This window comes from Hirundo rustica, chromosome 21 (genome assembly GCF_015227805.2).
Source record: "Hirundo rustica isolate bHirRus1 chromosome 21, bHirRus1.pri.v3, whole genome shotgun sequence".
Lineage (NCBI taxonomy): Eukaryota > Metazoa > Chordata > Aves > Passeriformes > Hirundinidae > Hirundo > Hirundo rustica.
Genome location: NC_053470.1, coordinates 7,521,807 through 7,542,991, shown reverse-complemented (window position 1 = coordinate 7,542,991; position 21,185 = coordinate 7,521,807). Strand labels below are relative to the sequence as shown.

The window sequence follows — 21,185 nt, the reverse complement described above, 5'->3', positions numbered from 1 at the left end:
AGGCAGGAAGGCATTCAGACCCATTATCATACTTTTCTCTTTTTCCCTCAATGTGCTGCCATGGACAGCACAGCAAGAAAATATCTTTAACCTGTAGGTGCCACTTACAGCTTCCCTGTTGGCTGGCTGCCTGAAGATGTCTCCATCAGAATGTTCCCATGACAATTCTCCATCTCCTGTACATGAAGCAGAACAGTATCCATTAGAGGAGTAACTGTGCAACACCCTGGGAGATACAGAGGGGAAAAATCTCAGCTGGCTTTACAGCTGTAGTAGGGGCTAGTGAGTAGCAGAGGAATGAGTATGAAAATCAGCACATTTTGAGAATAATATACTTGGCCATGCAGGGAGCAGAGACTGACTCACAGTTTCCTCCCCATGAGCTGTGCTAGATCTTTGCAAATATTTTGTTTAGGTTTGCATTTCATAAAAAACACAGAGGGGAGAGAAAAGAGCTCTGCCATGTTGAAAAGGACAATGTAGGTTTTGAGATAAATGGTCACTTTAACATTTTTAAATAAAAGCAGCAGACAGGAGAATACATGAAAAATGCCCTGGATCACTGCAGACAGTGCATCATCCGATGTAATCTCACCTCTCTTGTGGAAATGCTAATGAACTGGTTTCTCATTAGTGACTGTGTCTGAAGTGATTGACTTCTCCAGTGTAAGGCTGGTTTACTGCATAGCTCTGTTTGATACTTTGTACTTTGGAAGTCAGACCGATTTTTGTAACTGGAAGAGGCTGGTTTCAGACACAGTTCAAATAACTACCTGGCAACTGACATCAGGCAATTAACAAGGTTTTACTTTAATTTACTGTCAATGTATTGCATTTAAAACAGTATATCACTGTATTTCTTCCTGGGAACAGAACTATCACTTTGCTTGTTTGAGATCAGGTGGCTTCACAAGCAGTTTGCCTGGCAAAAAGTTTCAAGATTTGTAAAGATACTGTGGAGTAGCATGGCAAAGCAGCAAGGAAAAAGGAACAATCTCTGTGTAAAGAATCACTGCAGAGAGATCCTCATCCTTGTTCTGGCTGAGGTGACGTGTTCATGCAGCACAGAGCATGATACCCTGGAAATGGTGATTCAAGTGCCATAATACTGAGATAAAATGCATTTAGAAATTCTCAGATGTTTTGGGCTTTTAAACAGACAGGTTTAGACATCCAGAGGGGCTGGGAAGGCCCCTAGTGTCCTGTGAGTACAAGATCTAAAATGCAATTGTTAGTAAAATACTGAGTATTTTCACTATACTCAGTCACCTGAGTATTGTCTGGCATCTTATTTAAATTGGAGTAATTGCCCTTGCCTCTGAATTGAAATTCTCATGTCTTGCACAACTTGATAGGTCTGGTAACTTGTCAGATAGAAGCTCATCTTTTATTACAAAGCTTCTCTACCCAGAGTAATGGCAGCTACTACAATACATCACTTGAAGCCTTGATTTACCTCATTAGGGGGATGCAACTTTATCATCAGAGCATTCTCACTCTGTTTCAATTTAGGAAAAACAAAGGCAGCAATGTTACCTTGCTGGCACTCACAGGGTAACTTCCCGATTTGCACGGGATTGTAATTACATGGGAAACTTGCAGACAGTGTCCTGAGTGACAGAGCACAGACAAGGCTCTGGAAGGGGAAGGAGTAAATTCAGAGCCCGTCCTTCTGTGACTGTGCTTGAACTCACCTCTGCAAACTGGACAGCAGGACTCTGGAACAGAAACTGGGGCAGAGCAAGTTAATTTGGGACAAGTCTTCAATCCACAGTACACATTTCCTTCCTGCCAGTAAAACACAAAAGGAAATTTAGAAGGAGTTGTTGATTGTCTGGTACGGTATATTCATTTCTTTATGGACATGCTCAAATCTGTGTTTACATAAATGCCACTCTATGCAAAAGCAGAATATTAGATTAGAACAGCCTGTTCAGTACTTGGCCTATGAAATTCTTAGTTCATGAAGGATATGATGACGATTTTATGAGAGGAAGTAGAGAGCTGCCAACAGTTGATACTGAAGAGCTGCTTGGATTGAGAGGGATGTTTTAGTTCAGACACCGGCTCTGAAGAGTCACTGGGTGACTGCTCAAATATACTGGATTTCAATTGTGACATCTCAGGAATGGCTCTGTGGCCCAGTGCCAGTTCAGAGCTGTCCCCTCCCAGCCTTGGGGCTCTTTACTTATCAGCTCAGTCTAAATGAAATCAGTCATTGGTTTAGTGCTTTACTTTTCAGTTAGGTTGAAGGGAAATATTCTATATATGCCAAGCAGCAATGTTTTACTTGCTGCCTCTGCACTGTAAGCTCAGTTAGAGCAGATGCAGGGTATTGTGCACTGTGTTTAAGAGCTCATCTGGCATTTATTTACCAGGTACTGCACGAACTCTGAGCACTCTCATGAGTTTCAGCATTAATTCTCAATTCCCAGCCTTTGCTATGCATTGCTTATATTTCAGTGTCACATCTTCTAGAAAGGAGAACTGGAGCATACACAGAGCAGGGATCTGTTGTGTTACTTACTGAGCAGCTGCACTGGGCACACTGGTTTGCTTGCCTGTTTTGGAAAAGCCCCTCAGCCACAAACATTTCACCATGGTGGTAGGTGGTGCCATTGTATTCACAGGATTTCCCGGTGATTTTGCTGCTTACTGAGAAAAGGGAGTCTTCTGGAAGCAAGGGGAAAGGAACATTTCATGCAAATGCTCTTGATAATTTACGATGTCATAAACACAGGGGAGCAACAACTTCCCTTCTCCCTAATTTCTCTTTATTACGGAAGGACGAGTTTTGTCATGCTGTAAAATACAAGTGACACGCTACTCTACTGCTGAACTTTGGTAAATCACACTTTGAGCTGACTGTCCCAATTCATCCTGGGATGCTGATGACCGGCTGCAATGGCAGCACTAATGGCCCTGTGCAGTGGCTGCAGTGTTTTCCCTTATGTGCCTATTTGTTACATGTATGTAAAGATGTTATAGCATCAGCTGAAAAGGAAATATTTCTCTTTCTGTGGTTGGCATTTATTCTGTAAGGGCTCAGATTTCTGTACAGATGTTAAGAGGCCATGCTTATATTTGCCTGCAATTTTAGTGTGATCAAGATAAGAGCATGAGTCTGCAACGTGCATAGCAATGATTTATCAGCAACATTAGCATGAGGTGATGGCAGGAGCCAAGATGTACAACCTGGGCTTCACTTGACCCGATATGGATTTCAGTTTATGCTGTAAGTAACTTCAGAGGTGAAACCTGGCTGAAGAAATCCTTCAGGTTTTACAAACAGACTAGAGAATACAACTGTATAAAAAATGGATTAGCTTCAAAACAATTATTTTTTTAAAAGCAACTGGAGATTACAGTGGCTATGCCTGAATCCTCACATCCCAACATTCCTCTCTTCCAAACATGGGATTCTGTCCAGCTTCTTTTGTTTGCCTGGGCTGTTTTTCACTGATGTCCCATTCACACAAGGTGAATTCCAGGCTCAGTGAAGCCAATAGAAATGTTTCCTCCAGGATTCAGCCAACATTTGTCCTTGAATGCTGCTTTTTTGAGATTGATGCTTGTACTGTGAGGAACTGTTGATCTATACAAACAGGATTTGTATCAACTAAGACCTGTGGTATAACTTGATGTGAAAGTCAAGTGCATACAGGTACAGTTCACAGATTGCATGAATTGTGCTTCATTTGACAGAACGTGCAAAGAAGCAGTATGGCAAAAAGTTTGCCATGAAGAGATGCTACCTCAGTGTGAACTGCAGCACCAATGCTTTCCTGATAGTCTGACAAAAGAGTGTTAGATAGGCATTTCATAAACCACAGAAATTTTATGGAAATTTTCTGGTGCAGTGGAATCTGCTCCAATCACATATTTTTTTCATGGAATCCTGTCTGGGTTCCTGATGGTCTGCCCATGACTTGGTGTCCAAGAGCGAAGGTTTGAGGGAAGAGTCAGAAATGTACACGTTCCCAGCTTTCCAGTCTTCTGGGAAAAACAGATTCTGTATCACATGGATCACAGTCAGTTTTGGAAACACCATCTTTCAGCTTTTTATGTTGACAATTCTATTCCTTCCTGGATTGTTATAAAACCTTCGTCCTGAGATGCTTTACCCTTACTTGGATATGAAGCAGAAAGAGCATCAGCTACTTGCCACTAATCCCTTGAATAGCTCAGAGAAATTCTATGGGCAGTTCCTGATGTTTGAAACACTGGTAACTTCTGCAAAAGTATTTATGTGCAGAGTGAAAGGCAGTAACCAGCTATGAGCAATTTAACCTTTTGGGAAATGGGGGATGATTTGTTTGAGGAATGGCTTTAGGATCCAGGCATTACTACAATCAATTAAGTGCTGAACTTGGACCCTTCTGGATAAAGACAAGAGGTACTAATTATTTATTAGTATAAATACTAATGGATAATTTAGGACATTACTTAACAAAGTGGGAAAACCACCTCAGAATCAGTACAGCCATGGCATGATAATCAGTAAAGTGTTTATGATGTGACATCTGAAAGACAAAAAATCAGCTGCTTTTGGGGACAAGGAGACAGCTTGGTTTTCTGGCAGTCACTGTGCTCACTGTACTGACCTGCAGCGAGTGTCCTCCTGGAATGGAGCCTGCACAGCTCCTCAGGAAGGGTCTGTAGGGTTTTATTGCATCTCTAGGTGCTTTTCTGTACAATATTCTGCCCGTTTGTGTTACTACTTAACACTCTCACTATTGCTTATTTTAGTATCAGAACATCTGGCAAAGAACATTTTTTTAAAATCCTACAGGCTCCTGGCTTGCTGACTTAGAAACTATTTTTAAACTGCAGCATTCAGGATCACCTAGTGTCATTTAATGAAAAATATATGCTTTTAGTGTCCAGCAGAAAGGCTGGGTGCCCAGTCTGGCTTGGATTTTACAGTTTGTCTATTTTATTAACCACCCTTATAAAAACAATCAAGTGCTAAACAATATGAAATTAATCACAAGGTCTAATGCCTTAAGAAACTTACCATACTGGGAACTGTTTTTCAGAGAGTCTGTTTTTTTTAAAGCAGACAGATGATAGATTATGAATTTGAATCCAGAGGAGATTTTATGAAACATGTTTTCTGGATCAACACAGAGCATAAGCATGTACAGACCAGGACACTGAGGATTGGTCTGGAAACATATTCACTAGAGAATCTGCTTTTGGAAAACTCTTTGCTCAGGTAGCAGTTGCACAAAACCTGTCACACTGCTTCAGTGTAGGGTTAGCTTCTAGGGGTCAGCTAGGATTATTTTAAACAATCTTTGAGGCTGGAGGGGAATTGTAGCACAGCATACGAAACGAAATGGATTTCTTTCCTACTAAAAATTCTTGTGCTTAGTTTCTTCCCTCTATTTTTGTTTCCACCCTACATGAACGTGTCACCTCAAGGTCTAATCTGAAGTCCATTGAACTAAACAGATTTGGAACCTGGCCCAAACACCTACTCTGTGTGGCACAGCAAAAAGGCAGTTCCCCTTTCATCTTCTGTCTCATATTTCTACCATATTCCTTCGCGTTTCTAGAGAGAATGACTCTATCAGTAAGTAACTGCATCTGTTCTCCTAGAAGACTGAGTCCAAAAACAATCAAAGTTAATAGAAATCTGTTGATTGACTACAGTACAAAGTGGATCAAACCTCAGTCCATGTGCATTTAGCCTTTTCCCTCTGTCATGCATCGCAATCCAAAATATTACAAATCTGTTTTGCAAATTTGTAATATTACAAATTAAAATGACGTGTGAAGGCTCCTTTAAAAAACAACCAAAGCTGTGCAGTGATGTTGTCTTTAAAGTAGTGGTGGAGGCTGACAATAACTGTGTATGGAAAAGTTGTGCACTATCCAAAAACTGCAAACACAAGCTCTAAATAAAATCCACATGTGCCTCTTGGAGGTGCAGGTGTCAACGATATTAAGCCACAAAATGCTTTACATTAAAATAACTTTGAGGACCAGGTTAAGCTCTAAAAACTCCAGGGTAATTCAGAGTTAATCACCACAGCTAGTCTTTAATATGGTCAGATGGTAGAAAGTGTATGAAATTCATTGCTTGAAGGAACTAGTAGCACCTTATCTTGGCACTATGAACTTCCATCCAGATTCAAGGCAAAGGTGGAGTCTCAGTTTAAACATTCAAAAGGCTCTTGGTTGTGTTTTAGCTTTCTAGGGTAAAGTCAAGCTCTTCACATTATTTTAATATATATTCTGCAGCTTAATTTCCTGTGTTTTCTTTTATAGTTGCATAAAAAAATTGCCCATCAATTGCCCAGCAACTCTGAAGGGCTCATAAAACACTTTCTAGGTTGCTGTAGTTTAATTCTTGCTCTCAAGTTAAAATATTATATGAACCCACCAATCACTCTCCCAGCAAGGAAACAAATTAAATGAAGCTTTGGTGCAGGCTGAATCCTCTCTGAAGTCTCTTTGCAAGGTCTTGGAAATTATCTTGGAAAAATTCTGAGTAGCTTATCCTATCCTATCATGTCAGTCCAGAGAACTGAAGTTCTGTTATCGATGTGGGAAGATACGTATTTTTTCAATGCATTTGGGATGCTGATATACAGATAGATGTTTTTAAAATTTTAATGGCAAAAAAGCAGAATGGAAACAAGCAATAATCTCAATCTGGCTGTGATAGCAAGTATTCCTTGTGAAGATAGTGACAAAGGCAAATCACAAACCAAATCACATTATCTAAGCACACATCAATTGACATCTCCCTGTAATGCCTATACCATTATATTTCTAAAGCAAATTTACTTCCGAATAAAGAATTAATTTTAACTATCTGAAAACTACCCATTGTTAGAACTCTCACTTGCTGATGTGAGAAGGGTGGGTGGTAGCAGGAAGAGTTGCATAGAGAATGGAAGAGCTGGGCACAGTATCCCTTCTTCTGTCCTAAAAATGTTCATGAATGGAAGGGTGACAAGACTGGAACTGAGAGCCTGGGAGCTGTGGTGTGTGAGCTGGGTAGAACCCAAAGCCCCTTCACCAAATGGTTTAATGTCTGTGCATTCTGCAATGGAAAAATCACGCTGGCAGAGCATTCCAACAGCCAGGGTTGAAGATTTTGGTTGTAATTCAGTGCTAGATTGTGCTGCACTACACATGTGTTCAGTATTTACTTATAAAATGTCTGTCAGGTCAACAGGTGCTGTACACGCCCTGCACCTTGCAATGCTGAGTGTTAATCTTCACTGCAGGGTGCAGGGTGTCACCTGGACTAGCTCAGTTCCTGAGGGAAGGCAGCTCTGAGCTCATGGCAGGCACACTTGTCCTGCTTCTTCAGAGAGTTTTGCAGTGCAGTGGGTTCTGTGCTGTCCCAGGATCTAAAATAGCGAGTTCAGACATTCAGCTATTACTGGGCTGTGCTGCAGTCTGCCATGCAGACAGGGCTTCACTTGTTTTTAGGTGATGTTCTCAGCCCACTGCTGTGAGATACCTCATCTGGTACATCTTTAGACCAGCTCTGTACAGAGGTGCCACCTGGCATTCCTGCATCTGAAGAGAAAGTACATCAGAAAAGGGGTTTAAAATTGATAAAGGAAAAACCATAGTACCAAAGGAGCTTAAAGATGTTACTAAATAATGAATGTTCTTGGAAAGGCAGTGTGTTTAGTCGGGGCAGCAAGCTTAAAAACCACTGGAGCCAGATGGGCTGATTCATACATCAGCGTGCAGCCTTATCTGCTGAGAAATCAAACCAGCAAGTGGAATGTGGAAACCCTTTCTAAATCCTGCAATTGTAAATTTTTGCTTCTGATGTAAGCTTTCCTTAGGTTTACATATTTGATCTTTAACTAGACTCTAAATACTTTGATTCATAGTTGTTGAATGTGGAAATTATACAATCTACAATAAATGTTCCAGCTTTAAAGGCACTATCCATAGAAATGCCATAAAGGACAGGCACAGCTAAATCCTCGAAGAACTTGTACATGAAGTTTTTTTCATGACAGGAGGCAGAAGCTCTGAAGTCCGCTCTAGGTCAAGAGCTGATCCAGATCTAAGAATGATGGTGAATTCTCTCCCTGGCTACAAATCACCTCTCCTCTGCTGATGCTTGGAGCATCCTGAGGTGGAAGGAAGGAGATCAAGCTCAGAAGCATGTGATGTCCTTTGGGTCTCACTAGTGTGTAAAAAGAGTCCCGGTTCATGTGACCCTGGGTTTTTAGTTCCATATGTGTGGTGATAAGAATACAGTTCAGATGGTAAAATACTTTTCAGAGCTGCAAAAGGAAGGAATATCTAGGTCTGTTTAAGAAACAAGGTCTGGATTTTGTCAATGCTAGAAAGAATAGGTTTAAAAAAAGAAAGGTTAGCAGTGAATCTGTGGTAGAAGCTGGTGAATCACTGATGGAAGTAGAAGATGCTTCATAACATATGTCTGAAAACTACTTAGGATTCATGATGTCTGGTGCCAGGGAGACAGGACACAAACACTGCATCTCTTTGTGTTAGTGAGTGCAGTGTCACTATGGATGCAGAAGACATTAATTCCAGGGGGAGAGCAGTGCCAGCTTCTCTCAAAGGAGTCCTTTAACAGCTCCTTCACTTAGGTAGCTAAGAAGTTCAATGTCCAATGAAAGATGCTGCCTCCTGGCATTACCTCTGCTTCATTAAATAAGGAGACAGTGATTTGTGCAGTTACACTCTGCAAGGCCTGCAGAGAGGCAAGAGAAGAGCCCCAGGTCTCTGTGACTAGCATTACTCATTCCTGAAATGCAGCTTGAGAAATGGAGGGGAAACATATGTGACAGAATATAACGAGCATTTATGAGAGAAATTCACGTGGATGGCCAATGGCCAGAGCTTTCTCACATTCCATTAAAAAATAACCAGGAAAACCAGAGAAGTGAATTTCCTGCATATCATGGGATGTTGCACAAAAGACATTGTATGCTGGACACATAGGGATGGAAAGCTGGCATGAGATCTGCAAGAATGCTTGAGATACCTATTGAGATCAGGCATGAACAATTACCACTGAAGAAAGAGCACCAAACATGATACACATAATGACTGCAGAAAGCAGAATGCAAATAACCCCAGAAATCACAGGAGACTCCTGGTTCTCTTTGCCTAGAATTGTTACAGATTCAGTTAGGGGAAAACCAGACCTTAGTGGGACTCACGTTTTAAATGAGATAGTGCACAGCCAGAAATGTAATGGCCCCTCATTTGTAGCAGGTTGATTACAAATAGACTTTAGGAGCAGCAAAGAGAAGGTAATAGATCACAATTCAGGAAAGGCTCATTCTGATAATTTTCCATATTTAGCAGTTTAAGGATGGAGTACTAAATTCCAGCTGAAGACTATGACTAGGAAGAACATAATTAGCTAAAATGGGGCCTTGCTCTTCCTCACTAGATCATTGTAGAACATTTTAAAATATTCATAGGTATCACAACATTTACAAGGTCATGGACCTAAAAAAGCCCCAACAGTTCATTGCCATGGAGCACTTGAAACAAAACCAATTAGTCTAGAAGCATTTATGTTCCTATAGTAAATATGATACGGAGCTACTAAAACATATTAAAAAATGTTGCTGACTGCAAATGCCAGTTATTGAGTAGGACTTCTGTGATTTAACTTAAACTGTCAAAAAGTAAGCATTCAGTATTCCTGTGTTCCCTCCACAGTCAGTGGAGAGTGACAGACATCTCCAGGGAATAAAACTCTTCTCACTCCGGGTGACAGCATGAATCACCCTGATGTTTCCAAAAGCTGTGAAGGGTATCTAGATCATTGTCTTCCCAACTGAAACTTAGATTAGCTGGAAAAACAGACCAGGTTTTGGGCACATGAGCACGCCAGTCCTCCTTTTGATCTGGAAACAAAAGAGGGGTTTGTGTTCCCAGCACCTCACTATTTTACCAAGTTCTAGTCGGCCAAAGAAAGCATTTTGCCTTAGAAATTTTCTTTCCTACACAGTAGACTATTATAGAGAAAACTCCAGTCATCAGATGGATGTTCCAACTCCAAAGGGTTGGATTTCAAGTTGAATGGGCTCAATCTCATCCTAAGACACAAAAGCAGCATCACAGCATCAGATGAGTTATAAGCTCCAAACGGTTCTTCCTTGTCACTGGTTAAAAAAAAGGATTCTGGCCACCTAGATCAGATATTGATACACATATCTGACAGAGAGCGTATATAATTGTCAGGGCAGATGAATCCAACCCAAAACTGACACGTGGATACCATTTATTATCCAGTAAGTGCAGTGAACACATCCAACCTTCTTGTGCACGCCTGTCCCTGTGCCATTGTGCACTCAGTGCCTCCTGCTGACAGGTCTTGCTCAGGGAACAGCTCTTTTCCTCAGACAATTGACAATTAAACTCAGACTCTCTGCAGAAAGTCAAATAAACCCCCTTTCTATGATGCTGCATGAATACTCTTTTATAAATGGAAATGTGGGGTGCCACTAAGACAGACATTTAGGGAAAAGCTCCAGTCAAGACTCCCAGCCATTAGGCCATGTCGGGAATGCTGGAACAGGCTCGTGAAAGATCCTGCTTAGTCTCTTTCATACAGTGGCTCTTAATAATGAGCATATAATAAATGTACAGTCTGGAGAATTTACTATACAGTATCCAATTGGATTTATATAGTCATAAACTTGTACAGCACTGCTTCTGTGATTTACAGCAGTCTCTACTAATTATGAAGCTGTGCCTGGACCTGAGATGTAAAAGGTGAATGTTACCAGCCTGGTTGTACAGTGACACTGTACAAATGCACGTTTGCCAAAGCAATTTTGAATTGCTTGTTAACAGACAGCCATTGCAAATAGTTATATATTTTGGTCTGCTCTTATGAAAAGCACCAAAACCAGAAACCTAGGAACTTTGTGGGATGGTGCTTTACTGTGACAGAGTTTAGAGATAAGGAATCTAGAATGGACATTCCATGAAACAACTCTACTTTCTGCCTGGGTTGTAGGGGGTTGGACTTGGTAGCTCAACTGATCCCTTCACAAATCTGTACTTCTGGATTCCTAAACAGAAAACACCACGGGAAATACTGTAACTTACTGTAGGACAAGCCTCTCATGACCTAGATGGTTACTGGAGGATGTTTACTTCACCGAAGTTTTCCAGCACAGATATTTAATTCTGTTGTTACTCAGCATATTAAATAGCTATTTCAGAAAGGACCATTTGTCACTAATAGGAATTACCTGGGCATCGTGGGCAGCATAGCTGTGGTACGTGCACGGGGGAAGCACAGTGTAGACTTGGGCATCTTATTCTGCTGCACAAAACATTTCCATTCTGCAGATAGAACACAGTACACAGTATTTTAATGAAATGTGCTGTCTTACAAATTTCTGTGTTCTCTATTCTACATCCAAACATTTTTTTTTAGAAAATGCCTCTTTTACAACATTCTGGTTTCACTCATACCAGATATTCCCAGATATTTCCACTGCCTTTGAATTTATGCTGGAGGACAGAAATCCTTAAAAACCTTAAAATTGGAGGAGTGTATAAAAATGGGTAGCAACAATCTCCATTTCCCTTTTTCCTTCCATTTTTCTTTTGAGCAGATTATGCTTAGGAATTGCATTTCCAAAACTAAGACATGGATAAATGGTAGGACTCTGAGATATCCCCTATTGAGGGTTAGTTCAAGACCACAAGAGACAATAGCGTCTGTAATTGTTCCTGAAAACTGGGGAGAGTCTTTTGTTTTCATTTTATTGCTTTCCCAGTAGACAAAAAAACCCAGATGGTAAGTAGCCATTTTTTTAAAGAAATATGAGTTAAGTCTTGGGAATAGGTTTCATTATTCATGTCATTAACATAATATTCTGTTTGACCACATCTAAGTTTGATTTATAATTAAAACACAGGGAATTTTCATTCCCTGGTGTCTGTAACCAGAAAGGACTATCCATTTCAAATTTCCATTTCCCATTCATAATTCATCCTCTTAATTTATCTCTGAGTTGCTCATGTTTATAACAAGAAAGATCTTTCACCGTGAACATCGATATTAAGTTATGACTGTAGTTTTAGGTGGTGTCAGGACTAAAGCCACTTTATTTTCACGTGCCTTCTGGAGCACTGAAATGTTTTCAGTGGATGTGCAGACTTCCCTAGACAGCAGATGTATAGGTCTTTCCAGTCATCTCTTTCAAAATAATTCATTGACAAATATCTGCAGACCACAGGCTGGAATCCTCCTATTAGATCATTGCTAGCCACGAACTACAGTCGTGCATCTGCTTTGGAAAGAGACACTAAAAATGATTATCACCATCTGTTTCCAATAAGAACTGAAATGAAATATACTGATTTTGTAGAAGAGGAGCAAATTTCAGGCTCTAGGATCTTCACAGGTCGGTGACTGTTCACCCAGCAGCCGTGGGAGCCTGTGCAGCACTGCTGCAGGAGAAAGGCTGGCACTGCCTGCTGACCTGGCTCCACATTGCTGACTTCTCCTCTTCTATGACCTCTCTCTTCTTCATTTGAAGTTCTGCAGACTCTCCTGAGGTGAATGTTTATTTCCTGTGTGTGGTCAGCGGGGATAAAATTCTGCAGGCCAACTTTGCTGCTCCACACTGCTGACCAGACTCCACTGTGTGCTGCAGGACGGAGCTGTTTTAACTGATCTGCGCTTAGTGAGGCTGATCTTACACCTACATTCCCAGTGATATTTGGGAGAACAGCCCCACTGACCAGAGCAGCGCTGGTCAGGCTCTCTAAGCCAGGGCCAAGGTCACATTTCTGCATCAGGTACCAAAGGGTGTTGATGCATCTCTCTCCCCGAGCTGGGCTATCAGGGCTGAGTGTGGAGAGCACCACTTAGCCTGAGGTCTGCAGATACGACGACAAACACAAGCAAAAGCAAAAAACTCCTGTATTTTAGGGAGTAAAATAATGATCTGACAAATTGTGAGTGCTCAGTTTTACTTGACAGTAACAGTCAACAGGCTCCACTATGAACTGGGGGGGAGGAGGGGTTGTAAAAGGAAGGGGGAACAGGGTGAGAACACTGGATTATGTTTAGTTTTATTCTGGTTTAAGTATGTAAATTATAACTTGTAAAAATACAATACTATATACATACAAAAACAGGAAAGCTTTTTTTTTTCCCCCTTTTTTTTTTTAATGCCAGGCTGAATAACTTGGCCTCTGTTTAGTTAATTTAGTTAACCTCGCTTTTTTCTTAAGCATCAGAAGCCTGTGTGCTGGGGGGATGGACAGCCAGACTGTTTAGAGACAGAGCAGGGATCTCCGTCTGCTGCCTGGCTGATGGGACTTGTTTTGTGCAGACATCATGTGGATCACAATATCTGTGGCCAGCAAAGACATTTTGATACACTGGACATAAAGACCTGGGGATTTTTTTGCTTTTCTCTGCAGTGTGAGGGAATCAGTTGCTGCATCACACCCTCTACAGATCCTTTGCCTGCCTGCCAGGGAATCATAGGTGGTTTATGTATGATCTCTCTCACTTGCTATCTGTGGCACACTTTATTTTCATCTTTTATGCTGTCATATTTGGTTTATGGTTCATGCTTGTGCTATGCCATGATATGTTTTCTAATGCCTTTATTTTGTTAAAATTATAAATTGTTGAGGGTTTCCTGAAGGAGACTTCATGAAACTGGTGAAGCTTCAGGAGCTTTTATGGTAGGTCAGTGCTCTGAGGGCGTGATTTTGGCCAGGACAAAGCTCAAATGAGTGGCTGCATGCTGCAGCTGTTATTTGGAATCTTCCTTCCAGACAACAAGAGTCACATCCAAGAGATCCCTCAGCATCCTCAGTGCTGACCTTTTCCCAGGTTACAATTTGCACCCTCGTGGTACACCAAAGGTAAAAGGTAGCAAACAGGGAGTAGAGTCCAATCCACCTCTGAGCTGTGTGCACACTGGGGACTACCACAAGCAGCTTCTTTCTTTACTAAACCTGCTGCCCTGAACTATCACTTTGTCTTCCACACCCAAGTTAAAAAATAAAACAGCCTGTGTTTTTTGGAGGCTCAGAGTGTGTGGGTGTGCCCGGGTCCCAGCAATGCTGTTGTCCAGAGGAGCTGGCCAGGCACTTTCCCGTCCCTCCAAACTGTCTAACATCTCTCTAAAAATCATCCAGCATTTATTTGTATCCAGATCTCTAGGATTTCCAGTTAATTCTTTCCCCACCCAAGACACATTCTTCCAGTGGTTTAATGAGTGTTTTACTCCGCACAAACTCTGAGGGAGTTTTCAACTTTGCAGATGCATCAACAAAAGTTGAGTGGAAACCCCTTTTTGCTCTAAACAAAGACTTTTCCTTTCCTTCCACTACATTGCTTTTTCTCTCACAGCTGCATTCTGCAGCTAAACTTGTGGGACTACTGTTTGTGCATCTCTGCACTGAATTGTAGTAGCAGATTCCCTCAGAGCAAATGCTGCACAGGGGCCCAATATTTTACACTTGCAGAGAGGGCAAATAGCGAGGAATACTTTACTCTGCATTAAATATAGCAGACAGAACTCAGCATCTGGAGTGTGTCACGTGTTAGTGATTAAGATCCCTTACTGTTTATTTTAAAGTGCTCTAAGGGACATAAACTGCCCTCATTTTTGTGCCTCCTCCTAGCTGTATATGACATACTGTGGGGATCTCTGACTTCTGTGTTTTTGCACCAGCCATCAACTGATGAGAGCCCTTTCATGTTCTACCCAATTCTCTCTACTCCCCACAACCTTTTCTCATGTTTCATCATCTCATTCTTCTTTGACGGACTTTTACTCACAGTGATTATCGAAGCCTGATCCTTCAGCACTTTAGGGCAGCAGATGCTTTGACTGGAAGATGTTGGCACTGTGCATAGATCAAAGTACCAAACTCAGGTTCAGCATGATCACCCATACTGGTGGAACTGCAAGCATTATTCTTAGGCAGTTGGGCCTGATCAGTTGAGATGTAATGCCCATCATCCACTGGCTAATTAAGGAGTTGTTTTACCTATGCTATGCAAGTATTTTTTTTGCCAGAATTGGCCTTCTCTGTTAATATTTTCCTTTCACTAGGATTGCCTGCCTCTGTTTCCTGCAGCATGACCCACTAGTGAGAACAGGTTTGGGCTTTGTCAAATTGATGTAGCTACATCAGGCAGGATTCTAGTCAATGAAACAAGTAGGAGTTGTAGGATCAGTAACCCAGCAGTCCTACCTCTGAGCAAAGACAATTAACACAGTAAACGAGGCCATAGGGTTCTAGGTAAGGATGCCATCTTTCTCCTACATGGTACTTCTTATCTTGAAACACACAGTATGTATCTGAATCTGTAAAACAGCAAAGAATTGAGAGAGCTATGAATGAAAATTTCCATTCCATGTTTACAAAGTACATTTAGATGTTCAGAGTTTTCTACTTTTTCTTTTCCTGGAGAATTACACAACAGAAAGACCTTTATTTCCACGTGCTGTTTTTTCTACCCTCCCAAACCAAAATAAATGGCATGGCCTCCCATTTTTCCAAAATTGCAGATGATGATAAAATCATAAAATCATCCCTTTCATACAGGTGAGTTTATCCTTTCATCTGTTTAGGTAATAAAATTAAAGTTCCTGATCACTCAAACAGGTTTAAAGAAAAAAAACCTTATTCACTGCAAAACCAAAGCAATTGGTCCAACTCAGGAAAATCACAGGTTGTACTGCAGAGAGATGGTGAAATAATTTATGCATCAGCTTTCAAAATACTTTGAGATCTTTTGTTTACTAAGCACTTCTGATCTTGCAGTTGCAGATTTGTAGAAATCCACATACCTGTCAGACATTATTGTCCTGTCCCTTCCTTCACACTGAAACCTCAAATCTCTACAATAAAAGGGTGTTTCTCATGTGTTTCCATGTGGGAGTTGCTTTCTGTTATCCTAAGGATATCCAAATTCAGTTTAATTCATTACCCACAGTACAGATGATACTTCAGGATATCTTAATAAAATACCCATCTTCCATGTGATAATCCAAGCCAGGGCCAGTCTTCACGTTTCCTGGGCTAGAAGAAAGTAGCCAGAGCTGGGGACTGTTAGGAAAACTGTGATCTGCTTTCCCTCCACAGAGAAGCATGACAAATGAAACAGGATACGAAAAAGCAGACAACTGCAGTGGGGTCATTTCTCACTGCTCTTTCTTTACCAAAGTTCCTGCACGTGGTTTTCCTGTGGGCGAGTTCAGTGGGGCAGAGGACCTTTCTGGAACTCACTCTCTCTTGTTTTCCCCCCCATCTACTTCCTCGGAAGCAGAAGCTGCTGAGCAGTGAGGCTAAAAAGTTTAACTTCTCGAGGGCAAATAATGTCTTTTGTAAGAAGGAGGCCAAAACCCAACCTGGGCAGGTAGGGAGAGCATTCCAGACACTTAGGAACAAGGCTGAAGCAGTCAATAACTCCTAGACTTATTTGGGTAGCTGTTCCTCCTTGCCACGATTGCTGAAATGTGTTAACATCTCCCACGCGTGACAGGCTTTGCAGAAATGCTCCCTTCCTTTTGTTTGTGTTCTTTTCAAATCTTATCAAGTTTTTGACAGTTTTTTTGAGAGAGAGACTCTTAATTTTCTCAAAGGATGTACCTAATCCAGTTCATATGAGGTTGTTTTTACAACACAACAGAGCAATCTTGGACAAGCTTTAGGCTAGCTGAAAACTTCAGCACAGTATTCTTACACATGGGACAGATCCAGATAATCTGTCAGATGTTTACAGAGGTTACTAAATAGAATTAAGCCCACTCTTGACTCAGAATATTTGAAATAAAACAGATTCTCCAACTGATGTGTTATGTTCTTCATGATGCACTATAACCTGTATAGTTTTAGGAAAATGTTCTCCAAATGTGGGGGTGACCTGATTCTATTAAATCCAGGATTAGAGGGAGGAAGGATGTTAGAAGGTTTAGGACATTCTTTTCTGAACCACATCTGAAAATAGAAGGAAAATGTCCAATTTAGGTGAAGGAAAAGGAAAGCTTTGTCTGAAGTCTACTTACGTTTTACTTGTTCTAGTTTAGCTCCATCTATGACAAGGAGACAGAGCACACCAAAAAAGATAAAATGCAAATCCTTCAATATCCACTTTCTTTTCATCTTTGTCGTCAAAAGGAAAAGAGAGAGCCTCCAAGAAGAGAATATTGAGCTGTTAGGAAAAAAATATTAAATTAATTAAAGTAAAATCTTGTAAGATACTCAATGATTTCATCCAGTGCACAGAAATCCTAAACTGCCAGGACAAACAAAGTCTGTCTGTATCATGCATCTTCCTTTCATGGAAGCAGCTTTGCCTTCAGATTATTTAATTTTTGGAAGAGGGACCACATTCCTATCCATGAAAGCTGAAATACGGATATTCCTTCTAATAATATCCTTATTTTATTTCAAAGCAATCTGGCAAGTTAGCAATCTAAATTGTTAAAAGTTCTCTTTCCCAGGAAACTCGTTTGGGGTATGTCCCTGTAGAGCATCACTTTTCAATGTGTCTTTGGTGTCAGTTGTAACACTTTTGCTTCATCCTGAAGTTCCCCTCGGGTGTCCCTGGAGCACAGGTCCTGCTCAGGCTGAGCCTCTGGCCCTGCTGCCGCCAGTGGGAGTTTTCCTCATCACATCTAAAAGGCTTCCACCACTGTTCACCTCGCCCCTTCGCCCCTCTTCCAATCACTATTGTTCTGGTAACTGTGTATAATTAATTTTTCTAGAGTTAACCCTTCTGCTGCCTTGATAGCTGAGAGCAGAATGGGGGAATGACTTGTCATCTTCACTCCTGTAGATTTTAATGTCAAAGTCCTGCATGTGGGGCAAAGCTTAGTGTATTCTTCTCTCTGTGGTGCAGAGCTGGTATTGCACTTGCTGCATGTGCCATTCTGTTTGTCTTTTTCTGGGTTTTAACAAGCAAATTATTTTATGGAAATAGTTAACCAATTCACTAAAGTAGATTTTTTAAAATACAGCCGACTTAACATTCTATTTTGATATGTTTATGAGCATTCATTACAAAAGTGTTATCTTGCCATAGTGCACTTGTCCATAACTTACAGTGTTGGAAAGATTTGGGTGTGATTTAAAAAACCTTGACAGGATTCACTATTAGTTTTACAGAAGTTTAGAAAACCCCAAAAGAGTCACTATTGGAAAAATGAACAGTCTGTTTTATAAACTAATTCAGCCTCTTCAGATTTCATGTAAATAACAGAACTGTATATAAATGTGTTCAAACTCACAGATATGGCAAAATTAATAATTTATATATGTATAAGTAAAGTGGTGGATAACTTAAAGAAACTAAATATTAAGTTAAGAAGCCTTTAAAATTAAGATCTTCCAGTTAAGACTGTTGGGACCTAGGACACTGTAACAAAGGGTGTGTGATCTGATTTTATCAGTGGCTCCACTGTTCAAGAATTCTCTGTATTCCCAAACCACAACCACAATGGACATCGTCCTTAACTAACTAAACCTGTGCCACTACTCTGTACTCAGTAACTCATTCCAAACAATGCAAATTGCCTCTGAAAATGTTTTTTTAAAAAACATTCTTTAAAGCACACTCCCTATTCAGTAACAAAACATAATTTTCCATTTACTTTGTGAGTTGAGAATAATGTTTCAATTTCAGAAGAAGAGTTTAAGTAGTTTTTCCCTTTCAACATATTCAAATCACATAGGACATTTTTGAAGCCAAACATCCTTTTAAAAACCTGTTTAACATTAAAACCTCATAATTTAGTCCCAGGACATCATGCATGCATTGAGAACAACAGTAGCACATCACTAGGACTGGCAGAAATGTGACTGCTTAAATGTTTCAGCCTTCGTAGGGATTGCTTAAGCAAACAATAATTATAAATGGCGCACAATTATCCTTTGTGCAGCACCTTAACCGTTAGCTAGGTTGGTTAGTTGAAATAGGCTCAGAAATCCACCCATTTCAAATGTCAGGTCTTCAAAAGGAAGAACATTATAAAACTTGGACTGCTTCTTCTCAGAAATGCTGCGCAGTAATGTGAGATGGAGGAGTTAATAAGAGAAATGGGATGGAGACTTTTGATGTCTTTCTTAATTCTCTTTAATTTCTGTATTGTTGTTACTCCAAATATAAACACATACTTTTCACTATTAGCACACTCCCTTTATTTCCCCAAAGGGCAAGGTCCTAAAAATATTCCTGGATTTAAATAATCTCAGTTAGTATTAACCTGTTAATTATTGGCATGTTTTCTGCATTGTAGAAACAATTAAAAAGCTCCACGTCTTACATGAATTACTGAGTGAAACAAAGCAGGTGGGGGTCTCTCCAAAGAGCCCGGTTTGGTAACTACAAGAGGCAGTGAAAAATCCTCGATTAGTGAAAAAAACCCCGCAAAATCCAAAACTGTCAGCGCCGAGGGCAGCTGGCAGAGGCTGCGGTGATGCAGCGGGCACAGCTCAGCCCCGACGGCCGCGCTGCGCTCCATCACCCGCAGCGAGCGCTCTCCCTCCGCTCTTCCGAGCCTTTATCCCTGCGGGAGGGGGCTGCAGGCGGGCGGTGTCCCGCTGCTCTGCCCCCGGCTCCCGCACAGCAACCGGGACAGGAGCTGGGCAGGGGCTGAACCCCCGCCCGGAGCCGGGAGAGGAGCTGGGCTCGGGGCTGCCCCCGAGGGGACGGCGGGACATCGATCGGAGACACGGGACAAACCGAACGCCCGGGAGGCGTGGAGTCCCCGCTCCGGGCTGTCTGTGCCGCGGCCTCGGGCGTCGCGCCGGCAGCGGGACCGCGCCCGCCCGGGGCCTCGTCTGGGCCAGCAAAGCTCACAAACCTGGGGCAGGGCTCGGAGACGGCCGCGCTCAGCGCTCGGGCTGCGGTAACGGCGCGGCTCCGCTCCGCTGGGTACCGGGCTCCGGCCAGGCGGCTCCGCCGCTCGCTCACGTTGCCATAATCTTCTCCCGCGACTCTCAGGTGTCCCCCTCGATTCGGTGCGGGCGGGCGAGCAGGGGACGGACGGCGTCCTGCCGCCGCCAGCCCTCGACCCCCGACTGATGGACGGGAGCGGAGAGGAAGGGAAGCTGCGGACGGTGGGCGCTCCGGAAAGTCCCGGGCTGGGGCACCTGCCAGCGCCTGCCGCCCCGGCGAGCGGCGCAGCGAGGCCCCGCGGGCGGAGGATGCTCGGCAGCGGGTCGTGCCCCGCAGCCCCGGCGGCAGGAGGCGGGGAGAGCGGGGCCGCCCCCGCCCCGGCCCCGGCCCCCTCCTCGCCCGCGCCCCGCGCCCGCCGCAGCGGCGTGAGTGACACGGCGGGGTGGAGCCGCTCCGCCTTGGGGGGCCGCGGAGAGGGGACACGGCACACGGGCTCGGAGCCCCGCCGCCCCCGGGGCCGCCGTTCCTCCTGCGGAAGCGGCTGCGGGCGCAGGGACCCGCTCTGGTGCCTTCGAACCAGCCGCGGCTCCGGTGCCCGCGGCCGCTTTTCCTCCGCGGGAACAGAGCCCCACGGGTGGTTTTCTTGGGGAGCGGACTCCGCACAGAAACGGCTCTTTAATGGACTTCTCCTAGGCGGGTGTCCCCCAAGCAGACCCGATGGGATCTGTCAGACACCCTCTGCTGATACCCTCTGGTCTGATTTATTGTGTTAGAAGGTTTCAAGGTCACATTGAGATTCTGGTGGAACTAAATTAAACCCATGACTCATTATATGCTCGGTCAAACATTCTTTTTTTCTGTCTTCTTGTAGCCCCTGTAACTAATAAGAAGAGATCAGTGAACTCTTGACAAATGATCTGAGAAAAAGGGTGAGGTATGAAAAGACATCATGTGGAGAAACAAATTACAACCTATTTCCCATAGTTTGGGACCAGGGTGTTTGGGAAGCACTGCTGGGAGGTCATACACCTCTCAGGCTTAGCGGATATTTTCAGAAGGCTGAAAATTGAGCAGAACTTTCATTTCTTCCATCGTACCTTAGCTAGACAAAACACTGAAGGTACGGGGTATGGTGAAACCTTATACTAGCATGAGGAAAGGACAGATGACTTACTAAGGCTTTTGTAGCGTGACTTTATGAGTAACCAAGCCTGTGTGTCAGTCAAATGCAACTATATAACTTTTAATGCTGAATAGTGAAAAGAACTTCTGTGTCACTGCCACTCTATCTTGCTGTGCCCAGGCAGTAATCCATGTT

General features: G+C 42.5%; 1 protein-coding gene across 1 annotated transcript in view; it reads right to left on the bottom strand.

Annotated features, from left to right (window-relative positions):
* Positions 1-20,042, bottom strand: part of CHRDL1 (chordin like 1) — a 30,951-nt gene extending 10,909 nt beyond the window's left edge. The window contains exons 1-7 of the mRNA XM_040084274.2: positions 19,833-20,042; positions 17,034-17,179; positions 15,217-15,329; positions 11,232-11,325; positions 2,528-2,673; positions 1,695-1,788; positions 109-176 (exon numbers count right to left, since the gene is read on the bottom strand). Coding sequence (XP_039940208.1) covers positions 109-176; positions 1,695-1,788; positions 2,528-2,673; positions 11,232-11,325; positions 15,217-15,329; positions 17,034-17,130 — 612 coding nt within the window. The 5' untranslated portion in view covers positions 17,131-17,179; positions 19,833-20,042. The remainder of the gene's footprint in view (positions 1-108; positions 177-1,694; positions 1,789-2,527; positions 2,674-11,231; positions 11,326-15,216; positions 15,330-17,033; positions 17,180-19,832) is intronic.
* Between the last annotated feature and the right edge of the window lie 1,143 nt (positions 20,043-21,185).